Below are 21,733 nucleotides of genomic sequence, written 5' to 3'. Positions count from 1 at the left end.
TTCTGCCCAGTGCCCAAATTTTTATGCGTTAGGGTTTAATAGAGTGTGGCTTGCCTAATTTTGGATTGTTAAGATGTGCCCAAATAAAAAGGGTTTTTTTTTTCTTTTTTGTTGAAAGTTTTCAAAAGCTAGTTTCTTGTTTGATGACATATTACCATTGTGGATCAGATACCAGCATTTTGGTTTCCTAGTGAATTCTAGAACTAGGTTAAACTGACCTGAACTGGAGTGTACTATGTAGAAAAGTGCTTGATCACAGGCCTTTGTCCTTCAGTTTTTTTAATATTTAATAAATCCAAAGGCCTGGAAATTTGAGTCCTGCACTGCTCTGCACCAGAAGTATTGATAAATTCTCCAATCAGCCTTGCTATTGCTTTTCATGTGATGAAATTCTGTTGCAGTATATATACCAAGATTTCACACATGAAAGAGAGGCTCTCCTATTTATACCCAATGTAAGTTTGGTTTCTAGCATTTTTCTCTAGTAATGAGAACTGCGTCTTCATGCATTCATATTTTCACCATGTCTCAGACTAAACTAATGCCTCACATAAAATCTAGCTTATGCAATAAGAGGTTTGGTTGAGGGAACTGGGGATAGTTTTGCCTGGGCAAGACTTGGGGGAGTATGATCATTATTTTCAATTATTTGCAGGCCAGTCCTTTGGATCACTTTATACATGGGGAGTTGGAGGTATCTTATCTATTCCTTGTTCAGTTTGGCTGGCCTATAGGGCAGATTTAGGAACAATAACTGGATGAATGACAAAATATGTGTTACATGTTTACTATATTCCAGGGACTGTGCTTAGTACTGGGCATAGAAATATGAGAAAGAAAGACCTTCCCTGCCCTCAAGGAGCTTAGGAATATATACACAGTGGCATGGTTTGGAAATAGCCCCCAAATGACATGGAAACCTTTTCTGGAGCAAGATAATGAGAAAGCTCACCAGTTTGAGCTCAAGGTTGAGAAAAGGAAGAAGTTTGGAAAGAGAGAGAGAGAGAGAGAGAGAGAGAGAGAGAGAGAGATTCTAATAAGGAATTTTCTAACAATGGTTTGGGATGCCTTAGGAGGTAATGGGTTCCCCTTCACTGGAGATCTGCAAGCAAAGGCTGGATATTTTGTTGAGGGCATTTTTATTTAGGTACATGTTGGAGTAAATGATGTTCCTTCCAGCTCTGAGACTTATGATTCTATAATAGTACTTCTCTTGTGAAGTGTAATCCATTTAGAAAATTCTTCCCATGGAATCTGGGTGAAAAAGTGCATTATGTAATTTGGTACTATGATTTGCAGTGATGCCTTTTCTTGAGCTTGTTTACAAGGGGAAGAATTTAGAAATGACAGTTTCTGGAGTCTTTGGATGAATTGTGATTGTCCATGATAGCTAAATGCATGTATTCATTCTTTTCACTAACATTTATTAAATACTTACTGCTTGCACAGCTCTATATCTGTCCCTGGGGGAGATAAACAAATTGAGATGAGACAGCTAACAGTAGATGGTGCAAGCCTAGAATGCTCTCCTTCTTAAGCCCAGCTAAAATCCCATCTTTTTTTTTTTTTTTGCCTAGGCAATGGGGTTATGTGACTTGCCCAGGGTCACACAGCTAGTGAGTGTTATGTGTCTGAGGCCGGATTTGAACTCAGGTCCTCCTGACTCCAGGGCCACTGCTCTATCCACTGTGCCACCTAGATGCCCCTAAAATCCCATCTTCTAAGGGGGCCTTTCCCAATCCTTCTTAGCTCTAATGCCTTTTCTCTCTTAATTATTTAGCATTTATTCTGTGCATAGCTTGTTTGAACATATTTGTTTTTCTGTTATCTCCCTCATTGGATTGTGAGCTCTTTGAGGGCAGCAATTCTCTTTCACCAGCACTTAGCACAGTGCCTGGCACATGGTAGGCACTTAATAAATGTTTGTTAATTAACTGATTAACTAAAACATCAATATGTTTTAGTTAACTATAATGTGTAATATACACACATATATATGTATAATATATATACATATATTATACATATATATGTATAATATATATACATAATAACTATAATGTACAATATTACATGTTAAGTAATTTTATTGGCACTTTATTGAAGTGCCAAAAAAGTGCGATGGGAGGTTTGGGGATAAATATCATTATTGGTTGGGGGAAAGGGGAACACGGGAAAGACTTCTTGGGAGAGGTGGCATTTGAACTGTTTTGAATAATAACTAGCATTTATATAATGCTTTAAGGTTTATAACCCTAAGAGGTAAGTAGTATAAGTAATATCATCCCTATTTTGCAGGTGATGACATTAAGTCTCAGAAAAGTGAAGTGACCTGAAGGATAAGTAATATTTTAGGTGTTTGGAGTGGGTGAAGGAAGAAATCATAGCATGGAAGTAGAAAGTATAAGACATTTTTGGGGATAGTGAGTAGACCTATTGGAGTGACAGTTTACGAATGGCAGGAGATAAAGCCAGAAAGACAGCTTGGAGCCTGATTGTGGTGGGCCTTCAGTACCTAAACAGTATGGGTAGCATCTTGTCCAAATCATCACAGGAATCAGGAAAGCTTTTCCAGATTGGGTATGACAAGATGAAAGTGGCCTTTCTGGAGCAAAGTGCAAGAAACATTGAAGGAGGGAAGAGGCTAGAGGCAGGAAAAGCCAGTTAAGTAGGAAACTATTGCAATAAAGCAGGCAGAGTGAGCAGTAAAAAGGGATTGGTTTGGGAAACTGGAGATTAGATCTTTGGTCTCAAGGAGCTAACAATGGATGGTAAAAGCCTGGAATACTCTCAGCTCAACCATGAGCAACCCATGCAGCACTGGGCAAATCATTTCTCCCTCTTGGCCTCCACATCACCATCTGTAAAATGAGGGAGTCTTGGAATATGTTTGGGCTGCCTGCATCTATAATACCACCTTTCTGAGCTAACCATAAGAGAACAAGAAAAGAAACAAATACTGTACTCAGAATATCTGGGTTTAAATCCTAGCTTTGTTACTTAATGCTTTTGTTATCTTGGACAAGTAATTTCCCCTCTTTGGGTGGGCCCCATTTTCTCTGTATGCAAAATGAAGGGGTTAGCTTAGAGGTCATATTCTGGGATTCATCATGGAGCTCATGCCTGGAATAGGGTTGCAGAGTGGGAGAGAGGGACCGTAAGGCCAGAGGTATCTTTTAGTACAATTCCCTCATCTTGTCCTTGGGGGGATAATGCATAGAGGAGGGTTCACCTGCACAGCAGGAGTCCGAAGAGTTCAGTGACAGAGGGGATGATTTAGAAATCCTTAGTGTGCACTAATGGAGTCAGATAGAGGGGCCTGGAGATCCAAAGGGTGGAGTGGCATGGCAGATGGCAAGGCCTGGAGACCTTCCATTTGCTGGAAGGATTGTAGATGGTGGACTCCCTGATCATCCGGGTAGTGTGAGCCGCATTATCCATTCTACAGGGTGGTGGGCCCTGGGGCTAAAGTGCACCTGAGAGATTATCTAGCATAACCCCTTCATTTTGCATCTGAAGAGCTTGTGTAAAGCACTTAAGTGAACTTGCTCAGGGTCGGTAAGTGGCAAAGCTAAAATTTAAAGTTTGGAGGAAGGGCAGGATTAAGAGAAGAAAATGATGTGTTTGTTTTAGACATATGGTTGACTACAGTGACAAGACATCCAGCTGAAGATGTTTAGAACACTACTGGGGATGTAGGACTGGAGTTCAAGAAAGAAATTAGGGTTGGATGTACAGACTTAGGATTCATTCACTTGGAGGTGATAATTGAACCCCTAGGAGCCTACAAGGAAGAGAGTATAGAGAAAGAAGTGAAGAGGGCCTAGGACAAGCCCTTGACGGACACCCCATACTGAGTGGTTAGGAGAGGGGTGATAATCTTGGAATTAAGATCTAGAAACAGAGTAGGGAGCATTTCTGTGTAAGCCAAGGGAGAAAAAGGGTGATCAGAAACATTAAAAGCTGCAGAGGGCTTAAGGAAGATGAGAACTGAGCAGATATCATTGGATTTAGCAGTTAAGAGATCTTTAGTAACCTTTGAGAGGGCATTTTCAGTCAAATTGCAAGGGATTGATGTTAATGGATGGTTAGGAAATGTATGTGTCTCTTTTATCAGTGACAGATGAAAGAGATAGTATGATAACTTGAAGGGATGGCAGGCTCCTTTGAAGTTTTTTTTTTTTTTTTTAAGAAGAGGGTGTTTGTAGGAAGTAGGAAAAGAAACAATAGGTAAGGAGATATTGAAGTAGAAAGGGGAAAAAAGGTGGAAGGAGGGAGAAAATATGAATGATTGAAAGGACAAACTTGAGGAAGATGAGGGGATGGCAGTAAGGATACAAGGAGAGGGGTTAGCAGTGGCAAGGAGAAGCTGCCTCTTCTCTAGAGACTGAGGCAAAAGAGGAAAGCACTGATGATAGTACAAAAGGATTCTGAAGTATGGAATGGGGGATATGAAGTAACTCATAATGGATAGCCTTGATTATCTAAGCCAAGTAGATGATTGGGTCATCTGTTGAGAGAGCGGGATATGTGGTGACATTGGGAGCTTGAGAACAGAAACTTAGAATGACTGTTATGGAGAGAAAGACAGAAAGTTAATCAAGGAAGAATGAAAACTGTGAGGGCTCAGGTGAGATTAGATAACGACAAATTGGTAGTGGGCCCAGTTGGCATATTTGTGTGATTTCATCCAGTACTTTTCAGTAATTAAAGAGTTGCAGCAGAGGGAGTGAATGGTTGGGTTGATCCAGCTTTGAAGAATAATGGGTCTTTTCTGAGTCGATATCCAGAGCTGTCTTTCTACCATACCATGATGTCTCTGACTCCTGAGTCTGTGGAAATTGGCTTAACTGGACAATTCTGTATATTCCTGAAGGGAAAAATCAAGGACTGAGGTGCTCTGTTCTGTGCTTTCTAATTCTGTGGTCCAGGATTGACTTGATTCTTAAAGACCACCCAATTTTAACATCAGTCATTTCCTGCATGGGACGGCTGAATATGAATGAAAGACTTCTCTGTTCACACAGACAAAATAGCAGGTCTGCGGACAGTGACACCAAAGGGCCATTAATTGTTTGGGAATCCTTTAGCTGAGCCTGATATTTCTCTTCCCATGCCCACCCTCTAGACCCCAAACCTATGATGTCATCATGGTTGGAGTCCAGAGCAGTTATGGGAGGATTGTGTCATTGTGTGTGATTTTTAAGTATTGTTTTGGGTGCCTTCCGTTTTTGATCTTATGTTCTGGCGTGAGTTCTGCTCTTTCCATCACCAAGTATGTGTGATATCTTTTGATATATGTGCTCTTTGGTTTTTCTCTTCCTTTGTGCCTATCCCTCAACTCTAGTTTATTCTGAAATCAAACCCTCGAAAGCTCAGACATGCAAGAACTGAAATAGACTGTTATCCATAATCGTGGGCAAAGGAAACTGGTGATCAAGATCTTTAATGGCCATGGAAAGATGAAGGGGAGGCACTGGACCTGTGATTAGTGAAGGAAACTCCTGGAAAGGATCCTTCTCTGTAATTTAGAGAATTAGTTGCTTATAGTACTGAGAAGTTGGCCAGGAACCTAGAGAAGGTCTGTGTCAGAAGTGTGACTTGAACCCAGGTGGTACTGGTTTAGAGGCCAGCTCTCCACTGTGCCATGCTGCATGTGAAGCCTATAGAGTCAGAAAAGTCAAAGGAAAATTAAATTCTGCTCAGGACCATTTCAATATTGAGCTTACTTTGAGCTTTAACTTGGTTTGTTGTATTTCAGTTCTTTGAAAACTGCTACTACATGCCTAGCACATATAGTGACAAGCAGCTAGGTGTTGCAGTGGATAGAATGCCAGGCCTAGAGTCAGAAAGACTTCTCTTCCTGAGTTCAAGTCTGGCCTCAGACACTTACTAGCTCTATGACCTTGGCAAGTCATTCAACCCTGTTTGCCTCGGTTTTCTCATCTGTAAAATGAGCTGAAGAAGGAAATGGCAAACCACTCCAGTGTCTTTGCCAAGAAAATGCCAAATGGGATCATGAAGACTCAGACATGACTGAACAACAACAGCAACAATATATATAGTGACTCTTAGAGGGAGGTCATAGAGCCAAAGGAGTTTGACTTGGTAGATGTGGGTTCTCTTACCAGCTTTGCCACTCACAGGTGCCAGGTAACCATCAAGTCATTGTCCACCTATTTGAACTTCAGTTTCCTCGTCTGAAAGTGGGGATCACAGGCCCTGTCTTTTTTCCCTTCTTCCCCTATGGGTCGGTTGTGAGGACTAAGTGATATCATGGATGTAAAAGCACTTTGAAGAGCATAAATCAGGATATAAATGAAAGCAATGCTTATGCTCAGTGTAAATTAACTGTGGTTGGTGGGAATGTGCTTTTGCCTTTAGCCCAGCTCCCTTTTTTTGAATAAAGCAAAGCCAAGAAGTGATTGGGATACTCATTTGATTGTTGTTATGTGGGGAACTGAGTACCTGAGTTAGAGTGAACTGCTACCTTGTGCACAAGATGTACAGCTGAAGGAGTGCTGGGTTTGGAATTAAAAGAACTGGGTTCAAATTCCAGCCCTGCCACTTGCTGCTTATGTGACCCGAGAGCTCTTAATTGTGGGTCCAAGGACTCAAGAATGAGAAAAAATTTGTGTCTTGATTATCACTAACTTCTCATTGAAATTTAGCATTTCCTTTAATTATTTAAAAATGTTAATTCTATTATGGAGTCTATAGTTTTTACCAGACTGCAAAAGGGGTCCACAATGCCGAAAAGGTTAAGAATTTCCAGTTTAGTCCAAGCCTTCCATTTTATAGATGAGGAAACTGAGGCCCATTGAAATTAAGTGCTCAAAGTTGCACAGCTTTTAAGGATATAAGATCGTATTTGTATCCAGCCCTTGCTGACTCTGAGTCCATCATTCTGTTTATTTCAGCAATGTGTGACAGAGCTGGGATTCAAATTTAGGTCCTTTGACTCTACCTTTAGGGCTTTTTTCTTCTATCCCATGTTTTGGGGCCTTTTCCTCTGTGGGTAGGATCATAGAGTCATCAGTTTAGAGCTGGTAAGGACCTTAGACATCATCTGGTCTATCCTGTATCTCTCCTCCATTTTACAGATGAGGAAACTAAGGCCTAAGAGACATTCCCAAGGACACATAGTAGGTAGTAACTGGCAGAGTGAGGATTTGAACCCAGGTACTCTGACTTTGAGTTAATTTCTTTTTCTATGATTGTTTGTGACCTCTTTCACTGCGTTTTTAGTGTTCTGTGTTTTTTGATTTTCACTGAAAACAGTCGAGTGTGATCCTCCCTCTCCTCCTTGTTTCCTTTCACAGCATCAAGCCAAGTTCCCAGTCCCTGGTGGAAGGTGAGGATGAAGAGAAGGACCAGAGGACAATTACTGTTAACCCTGCCCACATGGGGAAGGCATTCAAGGTTATGAATGAACTTCGGAGGTACATTTCCCATTTCACATGTCCTTTTGACAAGGATACTTGTCCCCTTGGAGCTTCTTGGAACACCAGCAGGGCTTGCCATTTTCATTTTCATGTTTTTTTCTTTCTTTTATAAATATATATATATATGTATAATTTTTAATTTATTTATTTTTAGTTTTCAACATTCACTTCCATAAGATTTTGAGTTTTAAATTTTTTCTCCCTCCCTTCCTTTTCTTCCCTCCCACCCCAAGATGGTGTACAAACCTATATAGACTCTACATATATATTCATGTTAAGCATATTTTCCCATTAGTCATGATGTAAAGAACAATTAGGACTAATGGGAGGAACCTTGAGAATGAAGCAGTAAAACAAAACAACAAAGGAAAAGGAGAGCAAATAGTATGCTTCCATCTGCATTCAGACTCCATATTTCTTTCTTTGGGTGTGGATAGCAATTTCTATCATGAATCTTTTGGAGTTGTCTTAGATTCTTGAATTGCTGTGAAGTTCATGTTAGTTAAGAGTTCAAGGCGAGGGGAGTTAGGACAGTACCCCTGTGCTGTGTCTCTTCCTGCCTACCCTAGGAAATTGACTTGATTTGATTTTTTCCCCCCCTTTCAGATTTATGGAGAACAAGGCTTGTGCAAATTGAAAACCTCCCTTTCCTCCACTCTTTCTCTCTTTATATTTCTGAAGAGTCTATTGCCTTGGAATCAAGCACCACGAAAAGATTCTTTATGAGTACAGTAGCTCTGTTCATAAACTTGGTTTCCAATCAAGCCAACTGCTTGAAGACTAATAATAGAGTGATTGGGACACCTACCCACAATCGCAGATTAAAGATTCTGAATGCCAATGTACATCTTCTCTTGCAGTCATACTCAGAGGGAATTTGTTCTTCAGACTGAACTTAAACTTAGCTTGGAAAGAACCCTGCAGAAGTGGATATAAGATTTACCTCCACCCCTGAATAAAACACACACTCTTCCTTGAGCAAGGGAGGGGCATGGTTGAGCATATACTTACTTTTCATGGGATGGATGTATCTGTGCTCTTTTTTGCTTATGAATGAGCGAGTCTGAGGGCATGGCATTATGCTTAGCTTTTTGTGAACAAAGGAAAGGCATCAGTTTTTTGCTCTGTCCAAATGCATCAATGTAAGCTTTTAGTCTATTCTACTAGCTTCTTTGATTTTCCTTTCTTTGCAGGGTCCAGGGTTGCAGAAAGGCTTTGAAAATTCCTTTAGAATAAGTTTCTTCTCTTATCCTTACTATCCAGGTTTAGTAAGAACACAGGGCAATGTCTCTGTTTGGTTATATGGGCCATAGGAAAATAGCTCAAATATCCTTCTCTGGTCAGATTTTTCTGCCTAGCTTCTCTTAGGCTGTGAGTGTGTGTTATTTTCATGAATGGCTTAGCATCTTGCCCTTGAGTTTATAGTATCATAAAATGCTTTATCTTTATTCCCCAGATACCATCTAGCTCCCTCAACCTATGTGATCTGTGTCCTCCTGGTTTGACTAGATTAGCTATATATAGGTCTACTTACTTTGCTCAGTTTTTTTCTATAGTTATCGTTATTTGAGATAAGGAAAGTACAGAGAGTTGAAACCCATTGAGATATCAACCACCTAATTTCACTGAACAAGGATGGAGTGACTTGACATCTCTCTCTTTAAGGCAAACTCCTGGGTTACCTTTCTGTCTTACCTGTCCTTGGCATCTATTCTTTCTCCTTTCATAGAGACCTCGGAAGCCATCCAACCCATATCTGTATAGGAATCTTCTCTTTCACATCCCTGTCAAGTACTTGAAGATTTCTAGTGCTGGGGAACTGACCATTTCCCAAATGTAGCTCCTTCCACTTTTGAATGGTTCTAATTGTTCAGAAGTTTTCTTTAATTTGAGCCTAAATCTGTCTCTTTGTAACTTCTACCCAACTTCCTCTGTCAAAATTTCATACACTATGTCTAGAGAAAGAAAGTTAAGTTTGGAGGTTGTGATAGGAGCAATATCTTAACTCCTCCCCCTATACAAGTTAGGCTAGTTTTTGTTTAAAAGATATTGGTATTGTTCTGGAGACTGTTGGTTCAGGAAACCAAAGACTTAGATTGTTAATATCACTCCCTTGTTAATTCAGTACAAAACAGCCATGAGAAGCTATAGGTGCTCTTTATGATGCTGGTAGGACCTTAGTGGAGAACTACAAGGGAGTGTCACTCACCTGAATCAGCTGTAAGATATTGACAACCAAGGACATTGTCATTCAGAGGAGGTCACCCAGGATTGGTGAGGGTTGGAAATAATAGCATGCAAGGACTGACTGAAGGAACTAGGGATGTTTAGCCAGGAGAAGAGAGGACCTGAAGATATGTCATGAGGACAACAGATGCGGATAGGCCTGGATTTGAATCCCAGTTTTATTTTGGTTTGCCTTCAAGGGTAGTCAGGAACAATGGGAATAAATTAGAGGCAGACTTAGGTTTTTTATAAGGAATACTTTTCTAAATTTTAGGCTTAATGGATGAAACAGTTATCTTCAAGTGGAATAGGCTGATTCAGGAAGCAATGCTTTCCTCCTTATTGTAAGTTTTCAAGTCTAGATGACTGCTTGTCATAAATGTTGTGGCAGGAATTCTTGATCCAGTAGGCATTGAATAGATGGCCTGTGACATTCTATAATTCTTTGATCTTCCATTTCCTGGAGGATGGGTTTGTTCATGGGCTATGTGGGATTCATTTCACTCCTTCTCCTTGTTCGCAAACCCAGGTTTTTGATCATTCATGCAACCTTTGTTAAGCAACTGCTAGATGTAGAGCATTATACATTGAACTGAGGGTGGTAGAAATGAGATTAAGAAATGGTTCCTACCTTCAAGGAATTGACAATCTAATAAGGGGAAAAGAATGTATTCAAATAAACAAAATGTAGTTCAGAATATAACTGCAAAATAGAAGGATAAAGTGCAGTGAACTTAGATGAAGGAACTTTTAGATGGAGCTCTACTGTGTCCTATTTCTAAGTTTTTATGCAGCAACAAGCATGTGATTAGCATTCTGTGAGCATAGTGTTTTCATTTGGGTCTTTGGGGGACACAGCACTGCAGTGCCCCACTTAGAATCTTAAAGTCTTAGACTTGGAAGGAATCTCAGCAACCAACTACACAGTTTCTTAAAGCTAGAGACAAGTGGGAGTGGATCAAAGTGAAGCAGTTAAGGGGAGAGTGTATATACTTTAGTACCCCAGAGTCTGATTCAATTGAACAATGAGGTGGTTTAAGCCAGAAAGAATCCCATGCATATTTGTGCCTTTTGTGGGAAACTGGACCAAAGGATCTTCCCTTCCATGGATTAAGCTAATTAAGCGTTTTGTGCTATTCTAAGGACTTGTGATTTTTTTTTCAGAGTTTTCACATTTTTTTTCTCAGTTTAAAACTATTTTAGCTCAAGCACACGTGTGCTCTGCTGTTTATGAATCACACAATTCATAAGTTTTCTATTAGGTTTACTTCCCTGAGAGAGAATGGAGTGTTGGTATGGTAACGCACCAGCCTCTCAGTCTCTCTCTATTTATCCCTTTAAAACTCAAGTCTGGGCCACAGCTGCTCTTCTGCCCTTCAGGGACGGATGACTATTTCTCCCATCAGAACTTGCCAGCCCAGGATTTCCTCACCATTTGTAGACTTTTGGGAAGTGTCCTCTAAGGTTTAGAGACTATTGTGGTTATTCTTGGAAAGAAGGGAGGAACAGTAGTAGTCAAGGGTCCCATGCACAGTTATTTGGAATTGGTAGATAATCCCAGAAACCTCATCTTGTCTGTTAAGTTTAAGATCAGAATTGCTAGTAGAAACAAAAAGAAATTCCACTTATCCTAGGCCCTGGACTCCTATCTGAAGAAGGAGTAGTGGAATGATGGCTAGAAAACTGGGAGCAGGAAGGCCCTGAATACTTTATACGGTGAATCTCTAGAACCTGAAGATTTCATATATATATATATATATATGTATATGTATATATATGTATATATATGTATATATATGTATATATATATATAGCTGTTGAGAGTTGTCCCTTTTTTGTGATACGCATGGTGACATGTAATGACAGATGGATGTCACCTGGGGAGGCAGTGTGGTACAGTGGAATGAGTGCTGAATTTGGAGACAGAGGGCCTAGGTTCAAATCCTGGTCTGCCACCTATTAACCTGAATCATTTAATCTCTCTGAGTCACCATGTTTTTGTTTGTAGATTGAGAGGGTTGGACTAGTTGACCTCTGAGGTCTCTACCAACCTCTTACTACTATAAAATTTGACTTGTCTGCCCCTTATTTAAGACTGGTGCAAGTGTTTGGCAGGGCTGGGCCAGCTCTGTCCCCTCAGACTTCTCATTGCACACTGTTCTTGCACCTCTTTAATGCATTTATCCTGTGAAATTTTATATTACAATTATCAGTGTCTTAACCTCCTACTGTAAGCTTGGTCTATGAGTCTTCTTCAGGGACCAGAGTAGCTCTTGTGCATACTGTAGGCCTCCCTCATCGTTTTTGCATTTTGAATTCTTATCCGTCCTTTAAAGAACAACTCAAGTGCCATTTGCTCCATAAAACATTCCCTGGTCCCCCTGTTGGTAAAGATTTTTCCTCTTAAAACTCACACAATCTTTTGGTTATTTTCTAATGCACTTATCATGCAATGTTCTGCATTAATTTGCCTTTTCTTATTTTTCCCTACCAGACTGTAAGCTTCTTGAGGACAGGAACCATGTCTTATCTAAATCAGGTACCTCCTCCCTCACTCCCAGCACAGTGCTCTGGACATAGTTGGAGGTTAATAAATATTGGTTGAATACATAAAAGTCCTGACCTGAGTTAAAGTTTCTGGATGATAGGATCATAGATCTGGAACTGTAAGGGACGTCAGAGACCATCTGGTCCAACCTCCTCATTTTAGAGATGAGAAAATTGGGATGCTTAAGATTAAATGATTTGCCTAAGGTGACACAGATATTAAGTACCAGGGTCAGTATTTAAGCCCAGATCCCCAGAGCTCTTTCTGCTATCCCACACTGTAACTTGTCAAAGTTGTCCTCAGACATTGGCTTATCTCCCGTTGTTGGCATCTTCTTTATGTTCTTGTTCCCATATTGCTCATTTCATCCTCAAGGAAAATCATTTGTTTTGGTCTTAAGTAAAGCTTTCTACTCTGACATTTGTTCTTTTTAAAAATTTTTTATAATTTTAATTTTATTTTTTCTCAATTGCATTTAAACAAAAATTTTAACATTCATTTAAATTTTTTTTGAGTTTCTTACTCTCTCTCTCCCTCTTTCCCCTCCCTTCCTCCTTGAGAAGGCAAGTAATTTAATATAGATTATATATGTGCTGTTGTGCAAAACATTTCTACATTAGCTATGTTGCAAAAGAAAACACAGACCAAAAAACCCAAGAATAATAAAGAAAGTTTAAAAAAAAAGTATGCTTTAGTCTGCATTCAGACTCCGTCAGTTCTTTGGAGATGGATAACATTTTTTATCCTAAGTCCTTAAGAATTGTCTTGGATCATTGTATTGCTGAGAATAGCTAATTCATTTACAGTTGATCATTGTACAATATTGCTGTTACTGTGTGCAGTGTTCTCCTTGTTCTGTTCACTTCACTTTGCCTTAGTTCATGTAAGTCTTCCCAGGTTTTTCTGAAAGCATCCTGCCTGTCATTTCTTATAGCACAATAATATTCCATTACAATCATATATCACAACTTGTTCAGTCATTCCCCAATTGATGGACATCCCCTCAAATTCCAATTCTTTGCCACCACAAAAAGAACTGCTATAAATATTTTTTCTACGTAAAGGTCCTTTCCTTTTTGCTTTGATCTCCTTGGGATATAGACTTAGTAGTGGTATTGCTGAGTCGAAGGGTATGCACAGTTTTGTAGTCCTTTGGGTATAGTTCTGACATTTATTCTTTCAGTAAATCATGTTGAAAGTTTATTCAGCATTTTAAATCCATCTGTATCAATAACCTTTCTTGCTTATTTGCCCTTAAATAACAGTAATGACTCCATTCCCTTACCCACATCCTTTATGGCAACCACAGTAGAATGAAATCCTTGGGGATATAGTGCACCTGGTATTGAATTATTTGTGGACAGTCACCATTTGATATGAATTTGCTTTGTTCAATGGTAGATGATGGCTTGCTCAAACTATCTGGTCAGTGGGTATGTACAAAGAGAGCCTGAACTGAGCTGGTTCTTCTAAATAAATTGATATGTGGAGTGACCCTGGGCAAGTCATTTAATCTTCATTAGCCTCAGTTTCCTTATCTGTAAAATATAGATAATAAATGAGATAATAGATGTAAAATGCTGTATAAATATCACTCATTTTTATGTTGCCTGTGGCTATTTGCGTATGCAAGTCATTCCCCACTTTTTTTTTAGGCAATTGGGGTTACGTGACTTACCCAGAGTCACACAGCTAGTAAGTGTCAAGTGTTTGGTCTGAGGCCGGATTTGAACTCAGGTACTCTTGACTTCAGGGCCGGTGCTCTATCTACTGCACCACCTAGCTGCCTCTATTCCCCCCTTTTCTTTGTACCCTAGCTATAGAGGCTCACCTAGATCTGCTTTGGCTGGGCATCTGATGCTTTGGGTATCATGTGGAAGAGAGTGCTGGACTTGGAGTTAAGAAGACTTACATTCAAATACTGCTACTGATGCTTACTAGCTGTGTGACCATGGATGAAGAGTGTTTTTTTTTCTGTGAGCTTCAGTTTCCATCAGTAAAATAGTGATAATGATTCTTGAGGATCATATCTGACATGGTTATTATGAGGCTCAAATCAGATACATAACACATCTTGCAAAAAGTATAAGTGACAGAGAGTCAGCATGGTGTAGTGGTGCAGTCCTCAAGCCACAAAGACCTTGGTTCAAGTACCACTTCTGATACCTGCTGGCTGTGTAACTCTGGGCAGCTCACTTAACTTCTCAGTGCTCTAGGCAACTTTTTTTTTTTGTGTGTGTGAGGCAGTTGGGGTTAAATTGCCCAGAGTCACACAACAGCTAGTAAGTGTTGTGTATCAGAGGCCGGATTTGAACTCAGGTCCTCCTGACTCCAGAGCTGGTGCTCTATCCACAGTACCACCTAGCTGCCCCCTTCTAGGCAATTTTCTAAGACCATAAGTTGCACAGAAGCAGGTGAGGAAGTTTCCTTATCTGGGAATTCCCTATATGAATGAAATCACAAGTCTAGTCCCATTTCCTACAAATCTGTCATTTATTATTATTATTATTTATTATTATTGTTATTTCCCCCCCATCAAAATTTACCCTTAATATGTCAATTTAATTATCATAAATCATAGACACTCAAAGCTGGGAGGGATCTCAAACATCAGCCCATATGTGAACAGGAATCCCTTCCAAAATTCAATTTAAGAAACATTTATTGAACAATCTGTCTCAGATTCTGTGGCTTGTGGCTTTTCTAGGTGGTAGCCTATTAAATGATATTTTTTAATGGCTGGTGAAGGCTGAATGTGTTGCCTCTTTTCAAGTAACACAACTGTACTTTTTTTTTTTTGGTGGTAACAAATATGTATAGTCTAATAAAACAAATAACTGCATTGTCCATGTCAAAAAAAAATTATCTAAATCTGTACCTTGAGTTCATCACCTCTTGGTCATGAGGTGGATAGTAGCATGGTTCATCATGAGTCCTTTGAAACTGCAGTGTGTTGGGGCAGCTAGGTGGTGCAGTGGATAGAGCACTGGCCCTGGAGTCAGGAGGACGTGAGTTCAAATCCAACCTCAGACATTTGACACTTTTTAGCTGTGTGACCTTGGGCGAGTAACTTAACCCCTTTGCCCAGCCAAAAAAAAAAAAAATTGCAGTGGCTTGCATTGACCAGAGTTCTGAAGTCTTTCAAAGTTTTGTCTTTATAATATTATTATTATTGTATAAATTATTCCCTTGGTTCTGTTTAATTCACTCTGCCTCTTTTCATATAGATCTCCCCAGGTTGCTCTAAACTGTTCCTTTTATAATTTCTTATAGTACAGTAGTATACCATCGCATTCATAGACCATGATTTCTTCAGTCATTATTCAGTTGATGTGTATCCAGGTCTTTGTTTCTAGTTCTTGCCATCAAAAAAAAAGAGGTGGTACAAACATTTTGTACATTTGAAGTTTTTTTTCCTTTTTTTGCTTTGGAGTATAGACCTAGTTGTGGTATTCAAACACAAACTTAAATTTCTGCATCTAAGGCTATGTACAGTTAACTTCTGGGACAAATTGCTTTTTAGAATGGCTGGACCATTTCATAGCTACATCATTACTTGCATTAATGTCACCTGTTTTCTCACAGCCCTTCCTTTCTCACAGAAAATGACATTAGTCATTTTCTTTTTTTTTGTCAACTTTGCCAACCTAAAGGTTGTGAGGTGGAACCTCATAGTTATTTTAATTTGCATTTCTTTAATTATTAGTAATTTGTAGCATTTAAAAAATGGCTATTGATAACTTAATTTTCCTCTGAAAACTCCTTGTTCATATCCTTTGACCATTTTCAATTGGAGAATGGCTCTTATTCATATAAATCTGAATCAGTTCTCTATGTGTCTTAGAAATGAGACCTTTATCAGAGAAACTTGCTGCAAAGATTTTCCCACCTCTATTTACCTATTTGTCTTTTAATTTTAGCTGAATTGGTTTTGTTTGTACACAGTTTTATTTTGTGTTATATTATCAAAATTGTCGATTTACCTTCAGTCATCCTCTCTTTCCCTTGTTTGATCATTTACTCTTTCCCAATTCGTTGTTCTGACAAATAATTTTTCCCTCTCTTTTCTAATTTATGATGTCACCCTTAATGTCTAAGTCATGTACCCATTTGAAACTTATCTTGGTATACAGTGTGTGATGTTGGGCTATACCTTATTTCTTCTAGATTTCTCTCCAGCTTTTCCAGCAGTTTTTGTTAAATAATTTTTACTGCAAGAGTTGTCATCTTTTGGTTTATGAAACAGAGCTACTGTACTGGTTTGCTTCTGTATATTGTGTTCTTAATCAACTCCACTGCGCAACCTCTCTATTTCTTAATTAATGCCAAACTGTTTTGATAATTACTGCTTTTGTAGTATAGTTTGAAATATGGTACTGCTAGGCCCCCTTCCTTCCTCATTTTAAAAATTATTTTCCTAGGAATTCTTCACCTTTTGTTCCTCTAGATAAATTTCATTATTTTTTCTAGCTCTAGAAAGTAATCTTTTGGTAGTTTGACTGGCATAGTACTGAATAAGTAAATTAATTTGTATTTTTGTAGGTAGTGTTGCCATTTTTATTATATTGGTTCTGCTTATCCCTGAACAATTAACATTTCTCCCATTCATTAGTTCTGTATTTATGTAAAAAGTATTTTTGTATTTTTGTTCATGTAGTCCCCGTGTGTGTTGGCTGGTAGATTCCCAAGTCTATTTTATACACTCAAATCATGAGCTTCTTATAGCAAAATTCAGATAAATTGAAGAAAGTAGGGAGAACTGTCAGACCACATAGGTCCCAATCTTAAATAACATCCCTTATGAATATGAAGTGGAGTTGATAAATGTATTTAAGGGATTAGATCTGATAGAGTTCTTCAAAACTGTGAAGAGAGGTTGCAATATTGTTTAGGAGGCAGCAACAAAAAACACTCCAAAGAAAAAGAAGAGCAAGAAGGCAAAATGACTGTCTGATGAAACTTTGCAAATAGGTGAGGAAAGAAGGAAAGAAAGGGAAAGATCTACCCATCAGAATGCAGAATTCCAGAGAATAGCAAGGAGATATAAGGTTTTCTTAAATGAGCAATGCAGTGAAATAAAAGAAAACAATAGAATGGGAAAGAAAGGAGATCTCTTCAAGAAAATTAGAGATATCAAGGGAAACTTTTATGCAAAAATGGGCGTGATAAATGACAAAAATGGTAAAGACTTAAATAGAAGCAGGAGAGATCAAAAAAGGTGGTAACAATACCTGAAAGACCTACACAAGAAAGAAAGTAACATAACTGATAACCATGTGGTTGCTGAGCCAGATTTTTCCGGAGAATGAGTCAAGTAGGTCTTAGGAAGCATTGCTAACAATAAGGCTAGTGGAGGTGATGAAATTCCAGCTGAGCTATTTAAAATTCTCAAAGATGATGCTGTTAAAGTACTGCACTCAATATGCCAGCCAATTAGGAAAATTCAACAATAGCCACTGGCTTGGAAAAGATCAGTTTACATCCCAGTCCTAAAGAAGGGCAATGTCAAGGAATGTTCATATTACTGAATAATTGTGCTCATTTCACACACCAGCAAGGTTATGCTTAAGATTCGGCAAGCTAGGCTTCAGCAATGTGTGAACCAATAACTATCAGAAGAGGAGGCTCATTTTCAAAAAGGCAGAGAAGCTAGAGACCAAATTGCCAGCTTCACTGGATAGTGGAGAAAGTAAAGGAATTCCAGAAAAGTAGCTACTTCTGCTTCATTGACTACGTCAACTCCTTTGACTCTGTGGATCACAACAAAATGTGGCAAGTCTTGAAAGAGATGGGAGTACCAGATCATTTTATTAGTCCCCTGAGGAACCTACATGCAGCAAGAGTTAGAACTGAGCATAGAACAACTGATTGGTTTTCAGATTTTTGGAAAAGAATACGACAAGGCTTATTTATTTAGCCTTATTATTTAACCTTATTTCACCTTATTTATTTAACTTATATGCAGAGTACATCATGTAAAATGTCAGGCTTGATGAATCAAAAGCTGGAATTAAAGTTGTGGGGAGAAATATCAACAAATCTCATATATGCAGATGATACCACTCTTATGGCAGAACGTGAAGAGGAATTAAAAAACCCTCTTGATGAAGGTGAAAGAAGACAGTGTAAAAAGCACTGACTTGGAGCTTAACATCCAAAAAAGCTAGGATCTTGGCAACTGTTCTTAGCATTTCCTGGCAAATGGAGGGAGAAGAAACAGAAGCAGTGTCAGATTTTGTGTTCTTGGGCTCAAAGATCACTGCAGATGGTGACTCCAGCCATAAAATTAAAAGATACTTGCTCCTTGGATGGAAAGCTGTGGCCAATCTGGATAGCATATTAAAAATCAGAGATATCACCTTGCTGACAAAGGTCTATATCATCAAAGCTATGGTTTTTCCAGTAGCAATGCATATTTGTGAGAGTTTGGACTATAAGGAAACCTGGTACCACAGAATCAACACTTTTTAATTGTGTTTCTAGAGAAGACTTTTGAGAGTCCCTTGGACAGCAAGGAGATTGAGTTAATCAATACTTCAAGAAATTAGTTCAGGCTACTCACTGGAAGGTCAAATACTGAAGCTGAAACTTAAATAATTTGGCCACCTAATGAGAAGACAGGACTCATTGGAAAAAGGCCCTAATGTGGGGAAAGATTGAAGGCAAAAGGGAAAGGGCATGGCAGAGGATGAGATGGATAGATAGTGTCATGGAAACAACAAACATGAATTTGGATAGACTTCAAGAGATAGCGAAGGATAGAAGGGCCTGGTGTATTATGGTCCATGGGGTCATGGAGAGTCAGACATGACTGAACGACAACAACAAGTGGTTATTTTAAATGGAGTTTCTCTCTCTGTCTCTTCCTGCTGAGTTTTGTTGGTATTATATAGAAATGCTGATAATTTATGTGGGCTTTTTTTATGTCCTGCAATTTATCTTGTCACTATAGTTAGTGTTTTTAGCACTATGTCAAATTCTTGTTTTTTTTTTTTTTGCTTTTTTGGTGAGGCGATTGGGGTTAAGTGACTTGCCCAGGGTCACACAGCTAGTAAGTGTTAAGTGTCTGAAGCTGAATTTGAACTCAGGTCCTCCTGACTCCAAGGCCAGAGCTCTATTCACTGTGCCACCTAGCTGCCCCACTATGTCAAATTCTAATAGTGGTAATAGAATCTTTGCTTTACTCCTGATCTCTTTGGAAAGGCCTTCAGTTTATTGCCATTACAGATAATGCTGATTCTTGTTTTTAGGTAGATATTACTTATCATATTAAGGAAAAATCATTTATTCTTATGGTTTTTAATGGGTTTAACAGGAATGAGTGTTATATCTTGTCAAAAGTTTTTTCTGCACTTTTTGATATTTGTCATGTAAGTTTTGACTTCTCATTATTAATATGGTTAATTATGTTTGTAGTTACCCTAATACTGAACCAGTCCTGAATTCCTGCTATAAATCCAACTTGATCATAGTGTGTAATCTTTGTGATTTGTTGCTGTAGTTTCTTTGCTAATATTTTATTCGCATTTTTTTGCATCAATATTCATTACTAGTATTAGTCTGTAGTTTTTTTTCTTTCTTTTGACTCATCCTGGTCTAGATATCAAGACTGTATTTATATAGAAGGAGTTTGGTAGGCCATTTTCCTATTTTTCAACAATTTTGTAATGTTGGAATTAATTGTTCTTTAAATGTTTGATAGAATTTGTTTATAAATCCATCTGTTCCTATTCCTCCTCTTCTCTCCACCCTCTTGGAAACTCATTTATGACTTGTTTAATTTCTTCTTCTGAGATTTTGTTATTGAAGTCTTTCAGATTTTGTTCTCTCTCTTTTTATTTAAAAAAATTTATTTTTGATTCATGGAATAAAGCAAGCATTTCCATGACACAGTACAATAAGAAAGATGATTACATATGAAACTGTAAATCTACTATGCACAACTTGCTATTCCGTTCAAATATACAGCAAAATTATAATGTAAATTTCTTTTTTTTTCTTCCCTCCCTCTATTGCTTTTCTAGCTTTTTTAATCATATGCCCAAGTCATTGATCTGTTCTATCTCTCCTTTAGTAATGAAAATATTGAGTTTCCTGTAAGGACTGCTTTGTATGAACCCCTCAAACTTTAGTATGTTGTCTCACTGTCATTATCTTTAATGAAATTCTCCATTGTTTCCATGATTTGTTTTTTGACTCACTTATTCTTTGTAATTGTTAATCTCCAGTTTTCAAAATTGTTTCTTCAGGGGCTATTTATTAAATATAATTTTTATTGAATTTTAGTTCATAAACATGTTTATGCTTATCTACATTTGTTTGTGAGGTTTTTATGCCCTAATATGTGGTCAATTTTTGTGACAGTGCTATGCTTAGCTAATACTTTCCTTTCTGTTCACATTGACTGACTTTCAGAGGTTTATTATCTCTGACACTTCCAAAATTTTATTTAACTTCTTAACTTCTTGTTTCTTTTTTGGTTAGATTTATCTAGGTCTTAAGGGGTACGTTGAGATCTTCCACTGTTATACTTTACTGTCTATTTCTCTCTGTAGCTATTTTAACTTTTCCTTTAAATATTTAGATGTTATGATATACATTAAGCATTGATTTTTAAAATTTTTTAAAAAAATTAATTTATTTTGATTTATCAACAATCATTTCCATTAGCCTTTGAGTTTTAAATTATTCTCCTCCTCCTTCCCTACCTCCCTGTCCATGATGGCATGCAATCTGATATAGGCTATACATATACATTCCTATTAAACATATTTTCACATCAGTCATGTTGTAAGGACGAATTAGAACCAATAGAAAGAACCACAAGAAAGAGGAAACAAAACAAAACAGAACAAAAAAAGAGCAAATAGTATGCTTCGAGCTGCATTCAAACTCCATAGAAATAGAAATGTGGATAGCATTTTCCATCATGAGACTTTTGGAGATGTCTTACATCCCCGCATTGCTGAGGAGGGCTAAGTCTATCAAAGTTAGTCATTGCACAATGTGGCTCTTACTGTGTACAACATTCTCCTGATTCTGCTCACTTCACTCAACATCAGTCCATACAAGACTTTCCAAGTTTTTCTCAAGTCCACCTGCTCATCATTTCTTATAGCACAATAGTATTCCATTACATTTACATACTACAACTTGTTTAGTCATTCCCCAAATGATGGTCATCCCCTCAATGTTCAACTCTTTGTCACCACAAAAAGAGCTGCTATAAATATTTTTGTACATGTGGATCCTTTTCCCATTTTTATGATCTCTTTGGGATATAACCCTAGAAGTGCTATTGCTGGGTCAAAGGGTATGCATATTTTTATAGCCCTTTGGGCATAGTTCCAAATGGCTCTCCAGAATGGTTGGATCATTTCACAATTCCACCAACAATTAAGCATTGATTTTTAAACATTAGTTTTCTAAGCATTAATGCCATTCAGAAAAATGTGTTTTCTGTTTATTAATTAAGTCTGTCTTTGCTGCTGTTTTACTTGTGATCATGATCACT

At 38.1% G+C, this 21,733-nt stretch overlaps 1 protein-coding gene across 1 annotated transcript in view; it reads left to right on the top strand.

Annotated features, from left to right (window-relative positions):
* Positions 1-21,733, top strand: part of KLHL3 (kelch like family member 3) — a 168,717-nt gene that overhangs the window by 7,104 nt on the left and 139,880 nt on the right. Inside the window, exon 2 of the mRNA XM_027849272.1 lies at positions 7,323-7,442. Within this exon, the coding sequence (XP_027705073.1) occupies positions 7,323-7,442 (120 nt within the window). The remainder of the gene's footprint in view (positions 1-7,322; positions 7,443-21,733) is intronic.

Source organism: Vombatus ursinus, unplaced genomic scaffold (genome assembly GCF_900497805.2).
Source record: "Vombatus ursinus unplaced genomic scaffold, bare-nosed wombat genome assembly UNPS02007284.1, whole genome shotgun sequence".
NCBI lineage: Eukaryota > Metazoa > Chordata > Mammalia > Diprotodontia > Vombatidae > Vombatus > Vombatus ursinus.
Note: the sequence above shows the minus strand (reverse complement) of the source record. Positions and strands in the feature narration are given on the sequence as shown.